Consider the following 24140-nt stretch of genomic DNA (forward strand, 5'->3'; position numbering starts at 1 on the left):
TCTTGTTTCAACCTTTTTATTACAATTTATAAAGAGTTTTTGTTTGTTTCTGAATGTTTTGTATGATTAGCGAAAGATTTTGCCCAAAATTTTGCCATTTGCCCAAAAATCAGGACACAACAAGAAAGGTAGCAGCATGTTTATATTCAATAAGTGAAAAAAATCAATAAATTATATTATGAATATAAGAAAGAGGTTCAAATTTGAGCAGTTCTATTCTCAAATATCTTTTTTGATATTTCAAAATCAAAAATTCTAGAAAAGCCATGATTGATTGGATGGAGGCAATTAGAGAGTTGTCCATACAAAAACAAGCTTTACACGAGACAACAACTGACATGAGCATTTTTTTCAGACTTCGGACAACGATTTTTTATGTGTTTATTCTTTTATTTCTAGGTACTTTTTCTATGACCAAAGATAAAATAATGAAACATACAATACAACATCCATACAAGCCTAAATACGACTTGAAAACAGCATAAGATATAAATTAGCTCCATTTTTTTTTTTTTTTTGACATTTTAAGTCAGATCAGTAATTGTTGAAATTTGAAAGTTGAGTTCAATTTAAGTGATAATCAAAAAACTAGAGGTCATCTTCAATGATCTTAGACAAATTTATAGGAGATTTCCTGAACATTAAAAAAATCATTTTAAATCTAGCGGAGGGTTACCAAAGCTGGCAAAAATCTGAAAAAAACACCTGGCAAACCACTTTTAATGTAAAGTAATGAGCAACGTTAACAATTGGTGTATTTTCACTTTTTATACATTATAGCTAGGGTTAGTGAAATTTCACGATTTCGCGGACAGCGTGAAATCCGCGAAATTTGGCTTTTTCCGCGAAATCCCGTGAAATTTTATGTTTGTGTGAAACTGTAACGATTTTCTCAATATATTTTATCAAACTCAAATAGGAATAAAACTAATCTTAGGAACTGCTGTAGAATTAAGCCAGTGAATACCCTTGTTCAACTACTAATATAGGGAAAGTAAATTTTTAATGATTTTGCGGACGTTGTGAAATTCTTGAAATTTATCAATTTCTCCAATATTTTTTTTTTCAAATAACATCATAAGAAATATTTTGATATGAACCATTTGAAGAATTGATTAGATTTTTCAGTTTTTTAAGAAACAAACTAATTTTAGCAATTTTTCATTCGCTGGAGTAGAAATTTTACTACTATTTTATTTGAAACGTGTAGGTAATTTCAAAAGAATTTTAAAGAATCACGCTTTGTTTTATTCCAAATAAAATGAAGAGTATTTTTTATCTGTGAAATAACATTTAAAAAACATTTCTGAATTTTTTCAGAGTCCTGTTTAATTTTAACGATATTTGATTATGTGGGTGGATGATTCCCGTGAAAGTTAAAAATACCACCTTTTTTAATTTCTGTCATCATTTCGAATACAAATTTCAATTCCTTTACAAATTATAGTATTTTTCTTATTGATTTTAAATTTAGTTTTAGAAAAAGTGAGATGAAACCCTTAAAAAACTATTTTGAATACTCATTTTGGCTGGAAAGGATTGTTAAATCTTGCTTTGATATGAAATTAAATAAAATTTAAAGTGATAAAACAGAAGCAAATCAGCGAAAACTTTTTAGCTTAATTAATCGAATACTAACAAAGCAGTTGAATAAATGAGAATACGCATTTTGTCCCAAAATATAAATAGAGCCCATCCATAAACCAGATGAAAACTTTTTTTGAAAATTGGGATGTTTTTTTCAAATTTAGTGAAGTTTTTTTTTTGTTTATTGATGAATAATATATAATGAAGCATAAAAAGTATTTTTTATGTGGTTTAAACAAAAGATTTTCACGTTCCGCGAAATTTGCGTGAAATTTGGTGTTTTGAAATTGAGGTCCCCGTGAAATTTGCTATTTTCGAGCGTGAAAAATCACTAAGCCTAATTATAGCTTCATAAAATAAAATAAACGTTAATTTTACAAAGTCTGGAATTACAAGAAAATATTTTTTTTCAAAATTGCCACATTTACCTGGCTTCCCTGATCTTGAGCAATCATGGACACTGTCAAAAAAATAAATGCATAATTGCAAAATGTTCGGAAAATTCAGTTATAAAAATCAGGGGGTTTCATCTCGAAAACGGTGGACTTTATCAAAATTTCTGTAAATTACTTTTTGATTTCAAATCTGATTTTGCATCTAAGACTGGAGCGATTTTCTGTCGGAGTTTTGACTTCCTCACCTCAAGGGCTTTAAAATCACTCGAAAAATGAACTTCTTTATTAGACCTCGTAGACCCATCTTCACGTATACCTATCGACTCAGAAGCAAATTCTGTACAAATGTCTGTGCGTGTGTCTGAGTGTGATATGAGTCCGTGCACCGAAAAATATGCACTTGATTATCTCCGGATTGGCTGAACCGATTTCGACCATTTTGGTCTCATTCGATCTGTCTTGGGGTCCCACAAGACCCTAGTTAATACAGTCGACTCTCTGGTTGTCAATACTCAAGGGACCGTCGAGGAAGAGAATCATCAGTTTACAGAACAATGCAAAATGAAGACTCGATTAAAATTTTTTTTTTCCTTGATACCCAGCTATGGGAGAGAATCATGGCAACGACCATCAAACAAAAACCACCTAATGTCAAACACCCTTCAAAGCTTCGTTTCGCCAAGAAAAATGTCTATGCAAGCCATGAGAAAGTGAAATTATTGACAACCGGAAGAGATTTTTAAAGCAAACAGAATCCAAGAGACCGTCGAGGAAGAGATCATTCAAGCAAGGGAAAATATCGAGGAATGAAGATAATTGAAGTATGCAGATTGAAGGGACTGAACAATTCATCGATAGATGGAGAATTATTGATATCGAGAAAATCGACAGCCAGAGAGTCGACTGTATTATGAAGTTTAGTAAAGTACTTCAAAAGTTATGCTTAAAAAACAATTTCGAATAAAGTCCGGAAGATTGTAAAAAGGGTGGTCATGCTATACATTTTTTGAAAGGTATTTAAAAGACCTTTCCAACGAGCCCAAAACGTTGAAGATCTGACAATCCTATCAAAAGTTATGAGCACTTAAGTGTTATTTATGCACTTTTTGGAGGCCGGATCTCAAATATATTGATGAAAACGTTGTCCGGATCCACCATGCGACCTGTCTTTGTATAGGTAATCAAAAGACCTTTCCAATCAGCCTAAAACGTTGAAGATCTGACAACCCTATCAAAAGTTATAATCACTTAAGTGTTATTTATACACTTTTTTAGGCCGGATCTCAGATATTTTGATAAAAATAAGTCTTGTTTAAACTCTTTTTTGAGGCTATGTTAGTGTAGTGTAACTTTATAAATGTAAGGAAGGCACCACCCACCTAAAGGTGGATTAAGCAACGTTTTTTTAAGACATTTTATTTTATTTTTTTTTTTTAAATGCAGCGCTGCCAAAAATGTATGCCTTACAGATTTTAGAATATTTAGATACAATTTTTGTGTGGAAAGCTCAAATTAGTCAAATTTGTATGGATACCAACGACGTAAAATGGCTTCTTTGGTCATGTGAGGAGGGAGCCCTTACCAAGTTTAAGGCATATAAAAAAACTTACAAAAAATAAACTCAACTATCAAGGTAAAAAAATCTTAACTATAAAAACAAATATTTTTCAAAATGAATTTAATAATAGTGATACAATAATATAAAATACGCTTTTATAGCTTAATTTGAAAAAGGTAAATTTTCAAACAAATAAGAATCGATTGTTAATCCAATAGAAACACTGCATCACGTTTGTGACATTTATAATCCACCTCGGGCACTTATAGACTTTTGACAATTAAATTCTAATATTATTTGTAAATGTCATTGACTTGTAACATTTTCCACAAAACATAGTTTATTTTAAGGCTTATCGACGATAACGGACGATGACATATTTTTGATTTTTTTTCTTAAATTGACTTAATCAATCAATATCATGATAAATTTTCAATGCATGCACTAAGAATAGAACTTAATTATACCGCATTTTTTCGAAAATATTCAAATTTTCATTTAAAGCAATATGGGTATAAAACGAAGCGAAAATTGGTATGCTTTTCACTTTTATTAAGATTTTTTTTTCTGTTTAATACTAATATTTTTTCGGAAATACTCAAATATTAATAATTTTCAGTATGGGTTTCAAACGAAACAATATTTGGTATCACTTTTTTCACTTTCACACTGTTTTTTTTTGTAAATACTCAAATTTTCACAAAATTCCGTATAAATTTCAGAAATATTCAAAGTTTCATAATTTGTAACATGGGTATGAAACAACACGAAATTGGGAACGCTTTTTCACTTTTATTAGAGTTTTTTGAATGCTAAAATTTTTACAAAATAGCGTATTTTTTTTCGAAAATGCTCAAACTTTCATAATTTGCAACACGGGTATGCATGGGGGAAGGGAAGAAAACGAATCCGAGGTCCGTTTTTTGATATCTCGTGGCGGAGGGGCGGTACGATCCCTTTCATTTTTGAACATGCAAAAAAAGAGGTGTTTTTCAATAATTTGCAGCCTGAAACGGTGATGAGATAGAAATTTGATGTCAAAGGGACTTTTATGTAAAATTAGACGCCCGATTTGATGGCGTACTCAGACTTCCGAAAAAAACGTATTTTTCATCGAAAAAAACACTAAAAAAGTTTTAAAAATTCTCCCATTTTCCGTTTCTTGAATGTAAAAAATTTTGGAACATGTCATTTTATGGGAAATTTAATGTTCTTTTCGAATCTACATTGACCCAAAGGGTAATTTTTTCATTCAGAACAAAAATTTTCATTTAAAAATTTCGTGTTTTTTTTCTAATTTTGCAAGGTTATTTTTTACAGTGTAACAATGTTCTAAAAAGTTGTAGAGCAGACAATTACAAAAAATTTAATATGTAGACATAAGGGGTTTGCTTATGAACATCACAAGTTATCCCGATTTTACGAAAAAAAAAGTTTTGAAAATGTTGGTCGTCGTTAATCATGGCCGTTCATCGTCACCCGCGACAGACACGGATGACAAAACAAAGAGAAACGCAAAAAATAACTTTTTCAAAACTTTTTTTCATAAAATCGCGATAACTCGTGATGTTTATAAGCAAACCCCTTATTTCTACATATTAAATTTTTTGTAATTGTCTGTTCTACAACTTTGTAGAACATTGTAACACTCTAAAAAATAACCCTGCAAAGTAGGAAAAAACACGAAATTTTAAAATGAAAAGTTTTCCTCTAAATAAAAAAAATGACCCTTCTGGGTCAATGTAGATTCGAAAAGAACATTAAATTTCCCATAAAATGACATGTTCCAAAATTTTTTACAGTCGAGTAACGGAAAATGGGAGAATTTTTAAAACTTTTTCAGTGTTTTTTTTTTATGAAAAATACGTTTTTTCGAAATTCTGAGTACGCCATCAAATCGGGCGTCTAATTTTACATAAAAGTCCCTTTGACACCAAATTTCTATCTCATCACCGTTTCAGGCTGCAAATTATTGAAAAACACCTCTTTTTTCGCATGTTCAAAAATGGAAGGGGTCGTACCGCCCCTCCGTCACGAGATATCAAAAAATGGAACTCGGATTCGTGATCAGGGACAAAGTTTCACGCAAATCGAAGAGGGGTCGGGGCAACTTTTCCCGATTTCGTGTGAGTTAGTAGAGAATCACCCAGATTGTGTAGGGGTTTTGGTTGATTTTGCTAACCTTTGTTGTTGTCCTCAGCCGCAACTCGATGTCCAGCTGCTGGGGGCTGAGAAAGCTTTAAAAATTCAATATAATTTGGTTGGATTAAGTAAATTTTTTTTAAATATTTTAAAGACGAGTTCAATATCGTCGATAAAATTATCACCGATAGAATTATCGGAAGAACGATAGATCTATCGTTATCGTTATCCTTATTGAACCTCGATAATTGTATCGTAAACAACCTTGGTTTTAAGAAACCATTGCAATGATGCAAAATAGCTTATTTGGACCTAAGGAAACGATGGAATTTTATCCAAATAAAAATACAATGCAAAATCGATTTGCGAAAACGTAGAGAGAGCTCTCCTTTACCCAAAATTGCTTTTAACATAACGTTTAAACTACTTTAACAAACTTTAACATTTTCAAACGCATCATACAGGACCCCAATCTAGATTGACTGACACCAATCTGGCAAACATTGGATCTGCAATTAACGATATCTTTTGTCGCCAAAAATAAATAATACAGATTTTCCCACTCACCGGTGTCGAGTACGGGTGCGCCGTCAGGCAGACGCCGTCCGCCTTCAGCTGCTCCTGCAGCAGCGCCTCCACCTCGCTCAGCAACAGCGGGGACGGGTCCCGCTCCAGGCTGTCCAGGCTGTTGTCCGCCAGCAGCGACTTGGGGTCGTTCAGCTGGAAGTACACACTGGCGGCGCCCTTCTCGCGCAGCAGCCGCACACTCTTGAGCAGCTTGCTCCGGTGCTGCGCGTTCTGGACCCCGATCGCGTCCAGGTCCGGATCGCCGACCTGCTTGCAGATCTCCAGATCGTCGTACCCGTTGTCCAGGAAGCTCTCGGCGTACTGGCCCAGCCCGAGGGCACGCAGCCACTCGCAGACAATGTTGCTGACCGCCATGGCTGCGTCCTGCGCTTGACTTCTTTCTATCTTCTTGTCGGTCGGCCCGAAACGCCGAGACCTCACGTTTGTGCAACTCTTTTTACGATCACGATGTGTAGATATACTTTTCTTTTTATTTTGCTCGTGCAAAAAACCTACGTTTAATTAAAACTGTACCCGCCGGTCGTCGTCGTTCGGCTCTCATTTCTGGACGCGCTTACATTCTGGCTTTATTTTTCACATGCAGAACGACGAACACACACACACACACACGTTACACACCGACAGACCTCGTGCGGGACCTGTCATTAAACTTCTTCACCCGCGGGGTCGCGCGTCGACTTCTTCCTCTCAAATGGGCGTTTTATTGCTCTTTTGTGGTGGTTCCTCTCGGTTTCTGTGTTTACATTCTCACATTTCGGTTCGTGAGGCCGTCGTTGGCTGCGGCGGCGGCGCTGCACTCTGGAAGGAGAGAAGAAGAAAAACAAAAAGATGGTTAGGTTGAGGTTAGAGAAAAGAGAGCTCACGTGCTGAACTCCGAGGCCCAAAATTAGTGGAAAGTAATGACGATAATGATGATTATAAAGTCCCGGGCGAAACTTTATAACGAGCGAGATTTATGACAGTTGATCTGACGTGCGAGCGAAAGAGCTGGAAAGCAGGGTTCAAAGTGCTGTAATATTTGTTGACAGAACAAGATTTATGAATGGGGCAATTAAACGATGACTATGTGTTATTCTCGCGCCAAAGTTCGGAACGCAAAAAGATGAAAGGAGAAAGGAGGAGAGTGGGAAAAAAGGAAAGAGCAAAGAACATGCGCGAAAAGGTCGAGGTGTTAGCCGAAAACGGTTTCGGGTGTCAGTCAGTCAGACCATTCGGTGCAATGTTTGCCGGACGGACAGGTTTCAGGTTTGGTAGGGAACGCAACGTGCTTCTTTGGGTTGCAGAATTTTCTTGAAAAAGAAGAAAATAGTTTAAATTTCTACAGCAAAAGAAAAACTCCAAGAAGTGTGATTTTTACTTCTTACTTCTTACTTCTTACTTCTTACTTCTTACTTCTTACTTCTTACTTCTTACTTCTTACTTCTTACTTCTTACTTCTTACTTCTTACTTCTTACTTCTTACTTCTTACTTCTTACTTCTTACTTCTTACTTCTTACTTCTTACTTCTTACTTCTTACTTCTTACTTCTTACTTCTTACTTCTTACTTCTTACTTCTTACTTCTTACTTCTTACTTCTTACTTCTTACTTCTTACTTCTTACTTCTTACTTCTTACTTCTTACTTCTTACTTCTTACTTCTTACTTCTTACTTCTTACTTCTTACTTCTTACTTCTTACTTCTTACTTCTTACTTCTTACTTCTTACTTCTTACTTTTAAGTTTTTAGTTTTTAGTTTTTAGTTTTTAGTTTTTAGTTTTTAGTTTTAAGTTTTAAGTTTTAAGTTTTAAGTTTTAAGTTTTAAGTTTTAAGTTTTAAGTTTTAAGTTTTAAGTTTTAAGTTTTTAGTTTTTAGTTTTTAGTTTTTAGTTTTTAGTTTTAGTTTTTAGTTTTTAGTTTTTAGTTTTTAGTTTTTAGTTTTTAGTTTTTAGTTTTTAGTTTTAGTTTTTAGTTTTTAGTTTTTAGTTTTTAGTTTTTAGTTTTTAGTTTTTAGTTTTTAGTTTTAGTTTTTAGTTTTTAGTTTTTAGTTTTTAGTTTTTAGTTTTTAGTTTTTAGTTTTTAGTTTTTAGTTTTTAGTTTTTAGTTTTTAGTTTTAGTTTTTAGTTTTTAGTTTTTAGTTTTTAGTTTTTAGTTTTTAGTTTTTAGTTTTTAGTTTTTAGTTTTAGTTTTTAGTTTTTAGTTTTTAGTTTTTAGTTTTTAGTTTTTAGTTTTTAGTTTTTAGTTTTTAGTTTTTAGTTTTTAGTTTTTAGTTTTTAGTTTTTAGTTTTTAGTTTTTAGTTTTTAGTTTTTAGTTTTTAGTTTTTAGTTTTTAGTTTTTAGTTTTTAGTTTTTAGTTTTTAGTTTTTAGTTTTTAGTTTTTAGTTTTTAGTTTTTAGTTTTTAGTTTTTAGTTTTTAGTTTTTAGTTTTTAGTTTTTAGTTTTTAGTTTTTAGTTTTTAGTTTTTAGTTTTTAGTTTTTAGTTTTTAGTTTTTAGTTTTTAGTTTTTAGTTTTTAGTTTTTAGTTTTTAGTTTTTAGTTTTTAGTTTTTAGTTTTTAGTTTTTAGTTTTTAGTTTTTAGTTTTTAGTTTTTAGTTTTTAGTTTTTAGTTTTTAGTTTTTAGTTTTTAGTTTTTAGTTTTTTTTTAGTTTTTAGTTTTTAGTTTTTAGTTTTTAGTTTTTAGTTTTTAGTTTTTAGTTTTTAGTTTTTAGTTTTTAGTTTTAGTTTTTAGTTTTTAGTTTTTAGTTTTTAGTTTTTTTTAGTTTTTAGTTTTTAGTTTTTAGTTTTTAGTTTTTAGTTTTTAGTTTTTAGTTTTTAGTTTTTAGTTTTTAGTTTTTAGTTTTTAGTTTTTAGTTTTTAGTTTTTAGTTTTTAGTTTTTAGTTTTTAGTTTTTAGTTTTAGTTTTTAGTTTTTAGTTTTTAGTTTTTAGTTTTAGTTTTTAGTTTTTAGTTTTTAGTTTTTAGTTTTTAGTTTTTAGTTTTTAGTTTTTAGTTTTTAGTTTTTAGTTTTTAGTTTTTAGTTTTTAGTTTTTAGTTTTTAGTTTTTAGTTTTTAGTTTTTAGTTTTTAGTTTTTAGTTTTTAGTTTTTAGTTTTTAGTTTTTAGTTTTTAGTTTTTAGTTTTTAGTTTTTAGTTTTTAGTTTTTAGTTTTTAGTTTTTAGTTTTTAGTTTTAGTTTTTAGTTTTTAGTTTTTAGTTTTTAGTTTTTAGTTTTTAGTTTTTAGTTTTTAGTTTTTAGTTTTTAGTTTTTAGTTTTTAGTTTTTAGTTTTTAGTTTTTAGTTTTTAGTTTTTAGTTTTTAGTTTTTAGTTTTTAGTTTTTAGTTTTTAGTTTTTAGTTTTAGTTTTTAGTTTTTAGTTTTTAGTTTTTAGTTTTTAGTTTTTAGTTTTTAGTTTTTAGTTTTTAGTTTTTAGTTTTTAGTTTTTAGTTTTTAGTTTTTAGTTTTTAGTTTTTAGTTTTTAGTTTTTAGTTTTTAGTTTTTAGTTTTTAGTTTTTAGTTTTTAGTTTTTAGTTTTAGTTTTTAGTTTTTAGTTTTAGTTTTTAGTTTTTAGTTTTTAGTTTTTAGTTTTTAGTTTTTAGTTTTTAGTTTTTAGTTTTTAGTTTTTAGTTTTTAGTTTTTAGTTTTTAGTTTTTAGTTTTTAGTTTTTAGTTTTTAGTTTTTAGTTTTTAGTTTTTAGTTTTTAGTTTTTAGTTTTTAGTTTTTAGTTTTTAGTTTTTAGTTTTTAGTTTTAGTTTTTAGTTTTTAGTTTTAGTTTTTAGTTTTTAGTTTTTAGTTTTTAGTTTTTAGTTTTTAGTTTTAGTTTTTAGTTTTTAGTTTTAGTTTTTAGTTTTTAGTTTTTAGTTTTTAGTTTTTAGTTTTTAGTTTTTAGTTTTTAGTTTTTAGTTTTTAGTTTTTAGTTTTTAGTTTTTAGTTTTTAGTTTTTAGTTTTTAGTTTTTAGTTTTTAGTTTTTAGTTTTTAGTTTTTAGTTTTTAGTTTTTAGTTTTTAGTTTTTAGTTTTTAGTTTTTAGTTTTTAGTTTTTAGTTTTTAGTTTTTAGTTTTTAGTTTTTAGTTTTTAGTTTTTAGTTTTTAGTTTTTAGTTTTTAGTTTTTAGTTTTTAGTTTTTAGTTTTTAGTTTTTAGTTTTTAGTTTTTAGTTTTTAGTTTTTAGTTTTTAGTTTTTAGTTTTTAGTTTTTAGTTTTTAGTTTTTAGTTTTTAGTTTTTAGTTTTTAGTTTTTAGTTTTTAGTTTTTAGTTTTTAGTTTTTAGTTTTTAGTTTTTAGTTTTTAGTTTTTAGTTTTTAGTTTTTAGTTTTTAGTTTTTAGTTTTTAGTTTTTAGTTTTTAGTTTTTAGTTTTTAGTTTTTAGTTTTTAGTTTTTAGTTTTTAGTTTTTAGTTTTTAGTTTTTAGTTTTTAGTTTTTAGTTTTTAGTTTTTAGTTTTTAGTTTTTAGTTTTTAGTTTTTTGTTACTATTTTTATTGTGTTCCTTACTTTATGTTATAATTTAGTTCAGAAATCGTGTGAAACGATACTGCTGAAAATATAGAGCTAGACGTCGAAAAAAGGTTAAATTCCAGCAGTAAACCTTAGTAACGCCCTTAATCCCACTCTCACTTAACTAAGCCCCACTCACTTAGGCTCAATCTCTTGCGGAACCCTTCTCCAAGTCGAGAATCTCAACATTAAATTACCTTTATTGATTCAGGTAGTTCTCCCCCACAACCCCTTTCATCGGTCAACCTCTAATCATCCTCAAATGCCCTGTTTCCGTCCCAATCCAAAGAATTGTCCTTTCAATTTCCCCCAGGGAGACCAGCCAGCCTCGACACAAAACTTTCAACTACCGTTTCTTCGGCCGTCATCAAGTTCCGCAAAACTCTCCAAACAACAACAGTTTCGCAAATCCCAGCCCAATCCCGAGGAAAAGGTCGTCCCCTTCTTCCTCCGCGTTGACACTTCCGTCCAAACAAAAAAAAATCGATACGTCTTATCCGTACGAAGGCTCATGCTGAAAAGAGCAACAACTGGGCCGGAGGCCGCTCTCTCGAGGGAGGACACGTGGAATAAATTACGGTGGATTTCGCGGCGCGATGTCCTGGAATATTACTACCAGCAGTTGGAGGGGAGGACGGTGTGTATTTAAATAAATTTGCTAAAATATTCGACGGGGAGTCCCCCAGGACGTCGTTGCTGGCGGAGGATGGCGGAATTCCCTGGAGATTGGTGTGGGTTGATACCGTAGTTGAAAGGACTCTGAGGTGAAAATTGACTGTGTCATCACAACTTCTGATACAAAGGGTCAGAACCCTACTAGAGAAGACATGTGTTAAGAATGTGGTGATATGCTTAATCTGAAGTTGTGAAAGGAAGGATTCATCTTGATGATTTAAATGGTTGACAATCCTGATGTGCCGGAGATTCCAGATAACTTGAAATCTCAACACGGACCAACCAAAGGACAAAGTTGTTGATTAGTTTCGGTCGAGTCGAGTCGAGAAGGTCATACGAGTTGGGATCTACCACAATACTACGAGACACCTCATTTGGAAAGTATAATGGTAAATTGAACCGGACCGGTCCGACTAAACCTTTAGTCCTTTGCCATGTATCGTGCAAACAGTGCTCAACGCGAAATGTGGGAACGTTTTGCTCGGTTACCAATTTGTTATTGCTTCCTCAAAGCTTAACTCATACTTTTGATAATTGCTACCAAATTTACGCAGAATCAAGATCATTTTTAAAGTTACTGTCAGCAGAAACTCGTATGCAATCAACATCTGTTTGAAGTTACCAACGTAAAGCTTCTTTTGATCTTAACTCGCTACCAAGTTTATGAAGAATCTAGATCCGCTACCAAGATAGTTGTTAGCGGAAACTGTGATGCTACCAAATTGCAAACAGTTACTTCTTAAAGCTTTAAATTATGACATTGATCTTTACTTGCTACCAAATGAAGAATGATCCAAAAAGATACCCAAGATAAATGATAGTTAATAATCCCAACAGGACTTGAGATGCTTCTCAAAGCTTTACTTCTTTTTTAACTCGATACCAAATTTATGAAGAATCTAGATTCGCTACCAAATTAATTGTAAGAAAGGATTTCATGGTAACAGTTCATTAAGGATATTGATCCGCTACCAATTCTACTATAATTAGAAATTTTGATGCTACCAAATATGGCTTACAGTTACCATCTCAAAGCTTCAACTTCTACATTTGATCACTGCTACCAAGTTAAAAATGAATCTAAAGCCGATACCAATTTACTTGCAAGCAAAAACAGTTGCGCCACCAAAATTCGCGAGCAAAAAAAATTAAAAACCTTTGGAGCTATCAAATATTAGATAAATAGGTCATTCAAATTTGTAATCGCTACCAAAAATAATCAAAACAGTAGTAATCTTAAATTCTATACATCTACCAAACGTTACAATGAAAATATTAAAAGTTATCCCCAATATCAAGCTATCAAATGATCCCTTGCTACCAAATACAGTGTTTTCAGGAAAAATCAAAATCCGTTACCAACCGATTTAATACAACTTCCAGAAAAGATTACCAATGTTGTCATCATGATTTGCTATCACAAAATGATGGTTACGACCATTCCGAAAACAACGCCAATTGCTACCAAAATTCACGGGAAACTTTACCCGCTACCAAGCTGATTGACAGCAGTAATTCACCAATTGCTACTACGGTGACTATCTACCATCCCAAATTGCCACCGAACCTTTGATCTAGAACCGATACCAAGTTGGTCGTAATCGAAAACTTTTGTGCTACCAAATGTTAGCTCTCGAATCCTCTGTAGCTACCAAAACTTTACAATCAAATAGGTGAAAACTAAGTTCTACTACGAATCGTTACAATCGCTGTTCCTCAAGCTTCGATCCGTTACCAAAAACAACACCATCTGATCCGCTACCAATCTCTATAACAACAATCCAATTCTCCATGATATCAACAAACACTACCCCTTCCAATACCGTCCCCACTCAATCCGCAGTCCCTGTAGCCCCAACTTACCGTCCAGCCGCCGCGTGAAGACCCACGTTCGGCTGGCTGGAACGGAATTAGCATAAAGCCACTTTGCACTGCACGGAACTACAGCGTCGGAGCTGCCCCAGGTCAAATGACTGCAAAGTCGGACTTTGCCACCACCGCACGGGCACTCTCTCTTCCTGAAACGTTTGGACGCGCCGCGACCCAGGTCGGGATTAGAGGAGGAGTCGGCGAAGCACGGCGCAAATGAATTCAAATATGCTAATGCCAATTGCAAAAAGGAAGAGAGAGAGAGAGAGGTAGTGTGTGTTTCTGGAGTGTCTGTGTTTTTAGGTAGGAGGAAATGACTAATTTAAAAAAAAATGAAGAAAGTTGTCTCTAGTCTCTTGTCTCAGTCGTTTCTTGTCTCAGTTGTTTCTTTTCTCAGTTGTTGCTTGTCTCAGTTGTTTCTATTCTCAGTTGTTCCTTGTCTCAGTTGTTTCTTGTCCTGGCTATTTTTGTCTCAGTCGTTTCTTGTCTCAGGTGTTTCTTTTCTCAGTTGTTTATTGTCTCAGTTGTTTCTTGTCTCAGTTGTGAGTTAGTGCATAATTTGTAAAGGCAGCGCGTGGTCGTAAAAAATATTCGGAGTGAAAAGTGATTTTTTTTGTGTGCCTTTTGTCGTGAATTGTGTGTGTTTCTTGCTAGTAATATTAATATCAGTCCTTCCTTTATCATCGTTGATCGGAGGGCACGCCGCCGGTTGAGTTTGTCGTATTAATTGTGTTCCAAAGTAACTGGGTGTTAATTGTGTTAAGTACTTCAGTCGATTGCGGGCTGTGAGGCCACGCGCTTGCCTTACTGAATTATTTTTGTCTTTTTCGTCGAGTAATTGGTGTGTTTTTGTGCTTTTGTAAACTTAATTAATTGTTTTGTGATTTTCAAAGCCCTTCCTATATCATCGTTGATCGGAAGGCACGGCGTCGGGTGGATTGTGCTTAAATTTTTCGAATAAGGTTTTATTTTTTTGCTGTGAAAAAGCCATTTTTATATAATGATTGAAAGACGCACTGGTAATTTGGATAGTCGAGTTAATAGTAGAGCAAAATAACTGTGTGTGAGTGATTTTGTGTGTTAACCAGAAAGACCTTCCCATAGCATCGTTGCTCGGAAGGCTCGCCGACGGGTCTGTTATGAAAGTCCTCCCCATAGCGTCGTAGCTCGGGAGGCATCGAAAAGCCAATACCTTATCCTACTAACAAAAAAAATTAATCACGTGATGCTTGAAGGAGATGCTGTGGATTCAACGGTCTCAAGCGGTATCAACAAGTATATAGCGAAAAACTGTGTGCTTGATGAGTCTGCAACTTCAACTATCGGACTAACATTCCTCCCTTTCGTTGAACTGCAGGCTTCTTGGGAGGGCGCCGGTATTGACTAATAAAGTAGGGATCTTCAGAGGTTAAACAGTGAACGGATGGTTGGCTCCCACTGATCATTTTTTGATTCATTGTTTAACTTCAGCTGATCTGTCAATAACGGAGTAGCAGCTCATTGGCAGTCAACCATGCTCATGCTCATGCTCATGCTCAGTTGTTTCTTGTCTCAGTTGTTTCTTGTCTCAGTCATTTCTTGTCTCGGCTATTTTTGTCTCAGTCGTTTCTTGCCTCAGTTGTTTCTTGTCTTAGTCGTTTCTTGTCTCAATTGTTTCTTGTCTCAGTTATTTCTTGTCTCAGTTGTTTCTCGTCTCAATTGTTTCTTGTCTCAGTTGTTTCTTGTCTCATTTGTTTCATATCTCAGTTATTTCTTATCTCAGTTGTTTCTTGTCTCAGTTGTTCCTTGTCTGGGTTGTTTCTTGTCTCGGCTATTTTTGTCTCAGTCGTTTCTTTTCTCAGTTGTTCCTTGTCTCAGTTGTTTCTTGTCTCGGTTATTTTTGTCCCAGTCGTTTCTTGCCTCAGTTGTTTCTTTTCTCAGTTGTTTATTGTCTCAGTTGTTTCTTGTATCAGTCATTTCTTGTCTCAGCTATTTTTGTCTCAGTCGTTTCTTGTCTCAGTTGTTTCTTGTCTCAGTTGTTTCTTGTCTCAGTTGTTCCTTGTCTCAGTTATTTCTTGTCTCAGTCGTTTCTTGTCTCAGTTGTTTCTTGTCTTAGTCGTTTCTTGTCTCAATTGTTTCTTGTCTCAGTTGTTGCTTGTCTCAGTTGTTTCTTGTCTCAATTGTTTCTTGTCTCAGTTGTTTCTTGTTTAATTTTTTTCTTATCTCAGTTATTTCTTGTCTCAGTTGTTTCTTGTCTCAGTTGTTTCTTGTCTCAATTGTTTCTTGTCTCGGCTATTTTTGTCTCAGTCGTTTCTTGTCTCAATTGTTTCTTGTCTCAGTTATTTCTTGTCTCAGTTGTTTCTTGTCTCAATTGTTTCTTGTCTTAGTTGTTTCTTGTCTCAGTTGTTTCTTATCTCAGTTATTTCTTATCTCAGTTGTTTCTTGTCTCAGTTGTTGCTTGTCTCAGTTGTTTCTTGTCTCGGCTATTTTTGTCTCAGTCGTTTCTTGTCTCAGTTGTTTCTTTTCTCAGTCGTTTCTTGTCTCAGTTGTTTCTTGTCTCGGCTATTTTTGTCTCAGTCGATTCTTGTCTCAGTTGATTCTTGTCTCAATCGTTTCTTGTCTAAGTCGTTTTTTGTCTCAGTTTTTTTTGTCTCAATTAATTCTTGTATCAGTTGTTTCTTTTCTCATTTGTATCCTGTCTCAGTTGATTCTTGTTCCAGTTTTCCCTAGTCTTAGTTGTCATTTGTTCCAGTTGTATCTTTTTCAGTTGGCTGATGTCTCAGTTAACATTTGTCAAATTGTCTTTGGTCTCAATAGCTGCCCTCCCCTACGATAAACATCCGAAAGGAATGTCGGACTAAATTCTCCATCTTCTACCTGCTCTACATTGACACCGTCGTCCTCCTCCTCAATGTCTACAACCAGGTGTCCACCGAACAAACCGTACTGCTAGAAGTTTTGGAGAGTTAGTCCCTCCAGCGAAGCTCGTCCATACGTTCCGGGTGGCTTTTCACGGTGGCTTCACGGTTGCTATACATCGCTACAGCCTCCCCCCTAGAGAGTGCAGCTGGGCGAGTTTAATGTAAGACGCTTTTAGCATTTTCCTAATTTCGTGTCCAGGATCACCTCGGCAGACGCCGCTCGGACCTCGCATCGTTTCGCAAGTGCGCGCGATTAAAATTAAAATTTATTCATTTAGTTTGCTGCACCGTAAAGTGCATTGCTTTTTGAGGGAAGCCACCGTGAAGTGGCGGCTGGAGGTACTGCTAAGTGGATTACTCCGAGCTGCTCACGAAAAGTTTGCTCTGTTTGGCTGCGGTAGTTGAAAATGCAGACCACCACCGTCGCACATCCATCCAGCAAGTTTGACGGTAATAACGATGATGGAAGGTATTCCATCATCATCATCAGCTCCGGGTAGTCACTTCCAGCGGAAGCAACGTAACACCTGCGAGTAGAGTAACCGCAGTGTAGTGAGGAGCTTGTGTATGTGCATAAAAAGACGAGGTCTTGCCTAAGAGGGTGGAGTCCGACAGACACCAGGAAGCTTGCGTTATATCTTGGCAACAGTCGAAACTTGACTAGTTTTTGCTAAAAGCTCTACCGACTACCACGCACTCATGGTTTTACGGTAAAAGCACGGTCTTGCTGAAAATAATGCAACATTTATTAAATTAAGTGGTTGCAGCTCTTGAGCTGGATGTTTCTACTTAAGGATAATTAATTGTATTTTGTTTCGGGTGTGCTTTGATAATATATAGCGGGATTAATACGGACAATTGAGACAACTAAAACAACTGAGACAACTGAGACAATTGAGACAACTAAAACAACTGAGACAGCTGAAACAACTGAGATAACTGAGACAGCCCGGACAACTGAAACAGCTGAGATAACTGAGACAACTGACTCGACTGAGAAAACTGAAACAACTGAGACAGCTGAAACAACTGAGACAATTGAGACAACTAAAACAACTGAGACAGCTGAAACAACTGAGATAACTGAGACAGCCCGGACAACTGAAACAGCTGAGATAACTGAGACAACTGGAACAATTGAGACAACTGAGACAAGTGAGACAACTGATACAGCTGAGACAACTGAGACAACTGAAACAACTGAGACAATTGAGACAACTAAAACAACTGAAACAAGTGAGACAACTGATACAACTGAGACAGCTGAAACAACTGAGATAACTGAGACAACTCGACTCGACTGAGAAAACTGAAACAGCTGAGATAGCTGAGGCAGCTGGGACAACTGAAACAACTGAGATAACTGAGACAACTGACTCGACTCAGAAAACTGAAACAACTGAGACAAGTGAGACAACTGATACAGCTGAGACAACTGAGACAGCTGAAACAGCTGAGACAACTGGAACAACTGAGACAACTGAAAGAACTGGAACAATAGAGACAACTGAAACAACTGAGTCAACTGAAACAGCAGTGAACTGAGACAACTGTAAAAATTGAAACATTTGAGACAACTGAGACAACTGAAACAGCTGAGACAACTGAGACAGCTGAAATAACTAAAATAACTGTAACAACTAAGACAATTGAGACAACTGAAACAACTGAGGCAACACCACCAAAACCTCACGAAAATTGTAGCTCAAAAACAAACTTGACAACTACATCACCACCAGTTTCGAGGCAAACTTTCCATGTTTCCGAAACCCCAGACCCTTGACCTCTCGGGACTGTTGCGTGTCGAAGATCCCCTGGTTAAACACGACTCACTTTTCACTCGTTGGCGCGGTCCTTTACGAAACCCAAACAAACAAACAAACTGGAATCGTCGTCCCCTTCAGGAATAAAAAAAAACATAACAGCACAACAAAAAAAGAGTCAAAGAATAAGGACCGGGTGCTGAATGGCATCGAGATACATAAAAAAGATGAAAATATTTTCATTTCATTATAAAATCACGAGAGACACGAAGCCTAGGACTAATGCAGGAATTGCGACCGGAGGGGAAACTGATTCAATCGCTGCACGCAATTTAATTCTGGAAGAATAAGAACGGCTGGAAAGAAGGGGCGTATAGTGGGTAAACACACCGGGGCGGGTTCACCGACGATGACGGTAATCCTTGGGCTGAAATCACAAAATTAATAGGTGGCGGATTCCATGGTAGAGGGAGTGGTGAGATTTTAAAATGTTGAAGAATTTTATCTAAAAATTATCATTTGTCTCAAATCCAAAATACAAAAAAAGTATAAAGATTATTCCAGAGTCACACATTTCTGAATTGATGAGAAATACGCTCCAAATTCATACACAGAAAAAAAAATAATTCTCGTAATCATGAATTAAGTTCACGAATGTGAGAAACACGAAGGAATTTATTCATGAGTATGGTGCATTTGCACTATAAACGTGAATATATTCCTTCGTGGTTCTCGCATTCGTGAATTCAATTAACGATTTCGAGAATTGATTTTTTTCAGTGTAGTTCAGGACATATTCACAGAATCAAATATCTAAAAAATCTACAATATAAAGTTCCAACTTTCAATTCTCCACAGCTTTTAATTCAAATTTCTAACATATTCTGTAATTTTACATGATTAAATTGCAAAAATCGAAATTTCTTCAAATGATTAAATAGTTTGCCAAATCTCCACAAACATTTTTCTGTACCAAAAAGTGTACAGATTTTCCCAGAGTAACACATATCTGAATTGATGAGAAATACCATCCAAATTCACAGAATTAAGAATCTGAACATTCTGTAAAATTAAGTCTCCGCAGTTTTTTTTTAAATTCTAGTCTTTATCAGAGTCTGTAATTTTACATGATAAAACTGCATAAGTCGAAAATCCCTCAAATTAAAAACAGTTTACAAAATCTCTACACACTTTTTAATATTATAAAGTGTAGTGATTTTGGCAAAGACCATGTCTCCACAGTTTTTATTCAAGTCTCTAATAAAGTCTGTCTTTTTACATGATAAAATTTAAAAAATCGGAAATCTCTCCAATTGCAAGTATTCATACTCTACAATCTGCACTCCATAAAGTCTCCACAGCCTTCAAAATTCCCTCTTTTCGCTATGGAAAGCGTCCACCCTCCGTTCTCGCTAGACATCGGGACGCACTCAACCTGTTCGGCTAGAGCGAAAAAAAAATAACTACAGAACAAGTGAGTCGACCCAACCCCTCCAACTCTCCCCCTCCTTCGCAGCGTGTAGCGAAATCATATCCAATTACAAACAAATAGAGCAACGTTGAGTTGTGACAGGGTTTGACGGTTGAATGGCTGTAAGGCGCGCGGAGGGGTTGTTCAAGTACGCAGACACAGGACACAGACTTGCCGGTCCTTGTGATGTGCGTGTTGTGTAGAGAATGCCGAGGGATGTCTTGGCTCAAATTTGGACGGCGCGCGCAAGCGTTCCGTTTCGCGTTTGACAGCCGATGTTGATTGTTGTTTGTAGAACGAAAGCAAACAAACAATGACATCTGACAGGGCGAGGGGTGCTTCGATGGTTTTGTATCGAATTTCTCCTTTTTACGGAACTAACTTTTTTAAAAGTCGTTGAAAAGATGCAGCTTAACCTAGAGTTTAATCGACTTCCCAGAAGAGCACTGTACCAATGTGCATTAAAATGGTGCACTCCATTAAAATCGCTATCAAAGCTTGTCGTTCTCTCCGGAAGAATAACCGTGAAACAAATTTTCATACCCTGAGATAACAGCTGCAGTGGTGGTGGCACACTCGGTGTGTGTGTTTTCCAGCGCAGAACTCGTGACCCTGACCAAAGTGCCGCCCAGAGGACGACCAACATTTGCCAGCGGCACACATACACGGAAACAAATACAAACATCCGGGGGAAGGTGCAAGCGGAGAGACACACAGACCCACACACACACGTGCAAGTTTTGGTGGAAGTATCATCTGGTGGAGATGGGAATATTTGCACCGTTGGAAATTACTTAGAGGAAGTCTCCACAGACTAAATTTCATTGCATTGAGGTTAGAAGTATCCACAAACACTCACAGACACTCAAGTCTCCACAACTATTCAAGTCTTCACAGCTACATTAGTTTCAACAAACACTCAAGTCTCCATTATAATCATTATAAATCCTCATCAATAGTCTCCAAAATCTACATGCCAAAATCTCCAAAATTGTTCTGAAGTTAAGTTAAAACTTGTTCTAAGACACAAACTTTCTATCTCTCCATAATCTAAAGATACAAGTCTCCAAAAATAGACTTGATCTTCATTGTGAAAAGTGGTAAGTTAATGAATCTCTTATATTATCAACATCTAAATTAATAAGTCTACACATAAGCAGATCTCCACAGTTTCAATACATCAGAGACACTCTCGTCTCCACAGATAATCAAGTCTCCACAAACCTTTTCGTAATGTTTTTATAAAGTCTCCAGATGTTCAAGACACAAACGTTTCAACTCTCCACATATTATCGTTTCTACTGCCTATTCAAAGAAGTCTCCAATTTTTTTGTAAACTAAAAAACATCTAACTTTTTTTTTCCACAGTGCCCCTCAGAAGCGCAAATTCATGAAAATTTCACCACCGCGAGACACACTCCAGGATTTCACCCAACTCGAAGGTAGCCAGCCCGGACGAAAACTTGCACCAGGAAAAATTAACTAAATTAAATATTCACGCCATCGCCAACAACGACGACGACGACGGTCCTTGTTGTTATCACCGGATCCGGGAGATATCCGGGGAAGCAACTCCGTTCGTTCGTTCGTTCTTTTTTTTCGTGGGATTGCCCCAGTTTTTTTGTTGATGAACACTCTTGTTCAAACAAAGCAACTTAATGCAGTGCTAGTTTTATATTAGGAACCTTAATGAACTTCGCTGAGAGACGCGAGAACTGAGGTGGAAGTGCTATTTTATTTGGAAAAAGTCTCCTCTTTATCTACATCGTGTAAAGAAGCTGGAAATAAGTCTCCACATTTGCAGTCTACCACAGTTTCAAGTCTTAACCGACACTCAGATATTCAAGTCTACACGTAAACTCTAGTCTCCACAGAAACTCTACATTCCACAGAAGCATGAGTCTCCGCAAAACATAAGTTTCAGATACTCGAGTATCCAAATAACGTTAACGTCTCCACTCTTTAATTCTTCAGTCTTCAGTCTTTAGTTCTCAGTCTTTAGTCTTCATTTTACAGTGTTCAGTCTTAAGTTTTTAGTCTTTTGTCCTCAGTCTTCAAACTGTAATCTTCAGTCATTGTTTTTTCAGTCTTCAGTCTTCAGTCTTCAGTCTTCATTCCTCAGTCTTCAGTCTTCAGTCTTCAGTCTTCCGTCTTCAGTCTTCAGTCTTCAGTCTTCACCCAAGTAACATTTTTAAACCAACTAGCCACCACCAAGTTTTATTAAGGTTTTATTGTAGCATCTTGATTGCTTAATAGTTTTATTTGGGCATTCACCGCAACCAACAAGCAAGAGCTAATTAATAGGTTCTAACAAGGTTTTATGCCTCGGACATAAAACCGGGTGAAAATAAAAGCCGACTGGCTTTCAATAAGGTTTTATGAAAGTTTTAATAGAGGCTTGAAAACCAGATGGCAATGCCTTGCCAAACGGTTTTATCGCATGCTTTGTTAAAACCAAGGGTGTTGTAGCTGTCAAGTGCCATTAGGCATGCAATAAGCTCACTTAAAACCATAAGCTCCTAATAGAGCATTTATCGCGGCCAAAAAGCAGTGCATAAATATGGCGCTAAACGCGTGCTCTGATTGAATATGATTGACCGCCATCTTGGCAGAAAAAAATGAAAAATCATAAATTTGATGAAAACACACAATTATGATGAATTTGTGACATCGTTAGCATAGCCACAGAAGTTCAAACATAATTTGAACACTTTTTGCAAAGATTTGCAATACAATATTTTTTAACATTAAAAACTATGATTACAAAATAATGATTTTTGATGAAGCGAGTTGATTTTTTTGGCTCTATCTCCCCTACAATCATCAATAAAATTTTAACCGCAGCTGAATTTGAGCCACCAATTTCGAGAAATAAGGTTTGAAATTATTTCAATTACCTCCAATATCTATCATATCATCATCACCATTTTTGACAACCATCTCCATAATTTCAAACGCATGAAGACGTATGAAATGTCATTTTCCCTAACTCCTAACAAGGTTTTAACAAAGGCTTTATCAAGGCTTTAAGGAGGTTGTTAGGATTTCGTTGTAAAGCCTTGAACTCCTATGTGGGTTTTATAAATAGGCCGTAACAACCTTTTGCGGAGGTCCTTTTGGGTTTTAAGTGAAGTTTATCGGGGTTCTGGGGAGGCTGTTACGACTTGGTGGTTTTAATGTTGGTTTTGGCTGATAGGTTTTATAGCGGTTGTGACAGCTTTGATAAAGCTTAAAATGTTACTTGGGCAGTCTTCAGTCCTCAGTCTTTAGTCTTCATTTTGCAGTGTTCAGTCTTAAGTTTTTAGTCTTTTGTCCTCAGTCTTCAAACTTTAATCTTCAGTCATTAATTTTTCAGTCTTCAGTCTTCAATCTTCAGTCTTCAGTCTTCAGTCTTCAGTCTTCAGTCTTCAGTCTTCAGTCTTCAGTCTTCAGTCTTCAGTCTTCAGTCTTCAGTCTCCAGTCTTCAGTCTTCAGTCTTCAGTCTTCAGTCTTCAGTCTTCAGTCTCCAGTCTTCAGTCTTCAGTCTTTAGTCTTTAGTCTTCAGTCTTTAGTCTTTAGTCCTCAGTCTTTAGTCTTTAGTCTTCAGTCTTTAGTCTTCAGTCTTCAGTCTTTAGTCTTTAGGCTTCAGTCTTCAGTCTTTAGTCTTCAGTCTTTAGTCCTCAGTCTTTAGTCGTCAGTCTTTAGTCATCAGTCTTTAGTCTTCAGTCTTTAGTCATCAGTCTTTAGTCTTCAGTTTTTAGTCTTCAGTTTTCAGTCTTTAGTCCTCAGTCTTCAGTCTTTAGTCTTCAGTCTTTAGTCTTCAGTCTTTAGTCCTCAGTCTTTAGTCGTCAGTCTTTAGTCTTTAGTCTTCAGTCTTCAGTCTTCAGTCTTCAGTCTTCAGTCTTCAGTCTTCAGTCTTCAGTCTTCAGTCTTCAGTCTTCAGTCTTCAGTCTTCAGTCTCCAGTCTTCAGTCTTCAGTCTTTAGTCTTTAGTCTTCAGTCTTTAGTCTTTAGTCCTCAGTCTTTAGTCTTTAGTCTTCAGTCTTTAGTCTTCAGTCTTCAGTCTTCAGTCTTCAGTCTTTAGTCTTCAGTCTTTAGTCCTCAGTCTTTAGTCGTCAATCTTTAGTCATCAGTCTTTAGTCTTCAGTCTTTAGTCTTCAGTCTTTAGTCTTCAGTTTTTAGTCTTTCGTCTTCAGTCTTTAGTCTTCAGTCTTTAGTCTTTAGTCCTCAGTCTTTAGTCTTCAGTCTTTAGTCTTCAGTCTTTAGTCTTTAGTCTTCAGTCTTTAGTCTTTAGTCCTCAGTCTTTAGTCTTCAGTCTTTAGTCTTCAGTCTTTAGTCTTTAGTCCTCAGTCTTTAGTCTTCAGTCTTTAGTATTCAGTCTTTAGTCTTCAGTTTTTAGTCTTCAGTTTTCAGTCTTTAGTCCTCAGTCTTCAGTCTTTAGTCTTTAGGCTTTAGTCTTCAGTTTTCAGTCTTTAGTCTTCAGTCTTTAGTCTTCAGTCTTTAGTCTTCAGTCTTCAGTCTATAGTCTTCAGTCTTTAGTCTTCAGTCTTTAGTCTTCAGTCTTTAGTCTTCAGTCTTTAGTCTTCAGTCTTTAGTCTTCAGTCTTTAGTCTTCAGTCTTTAGTCTTCAGTCTTTAGTCTTCAGTCTTCAGTCTTTAGTCTTCAGTCTTTAGTCTTCAGTTTTTAGTCTTCAGTCTTTAGTCTTCAGTCTTTAGTCTTCAGTCTTTAGTCTTCAGTCTTTAGTATTCAGTCTTTATTCTTCAGTCGTCAGTC

General features: G+C 35.2%; 1 protein-coding gene across 5 annotated transcripts in view; it reads right to left on the bottom strand.

Annotated features, from left to right (window-relative positions):
• Window positions 1-24140, bottom strand: part of LOC6044798 (sterile alpha motif domain-containing protein 5) — a 403066-nt gene that overhangs the window by 333699 nt on the left and 45227 nt on the right. For all 5 annotated transcript variants that reach the window (XM_038249684.1, XM_038249679.1, XM_038249675.1 and 2 more), the window contains one exon: window positions 6250-7068. In XM_038249684.1, coding sequence (XP_038105612.1) covers window positions 6250-6624 — 375 coding nt within the window. In that variant the 5' untranslated portion in view covers window positions 6625-7068. The remainder of the gene's footprint in view (window positions 1-6249; window positions 7069-24140) is intronic.

Source organism: Culex quinquefasciatus, chromosome 1 (genome assembly GCF_015732765.1).
Source record: "Culex quinquefasciatus strain JHB chromosome 1, VPISU_Cqui_1.0_pri_paternal, whole genome shotgun sequence".
NCBI classification, from domain to species: domain Eukaryota; kingdom Metazoa; phylum Arthropoda; class Insecta; order Diptera; family Culicidae; genus Culex; species Culex quinquefasciatus.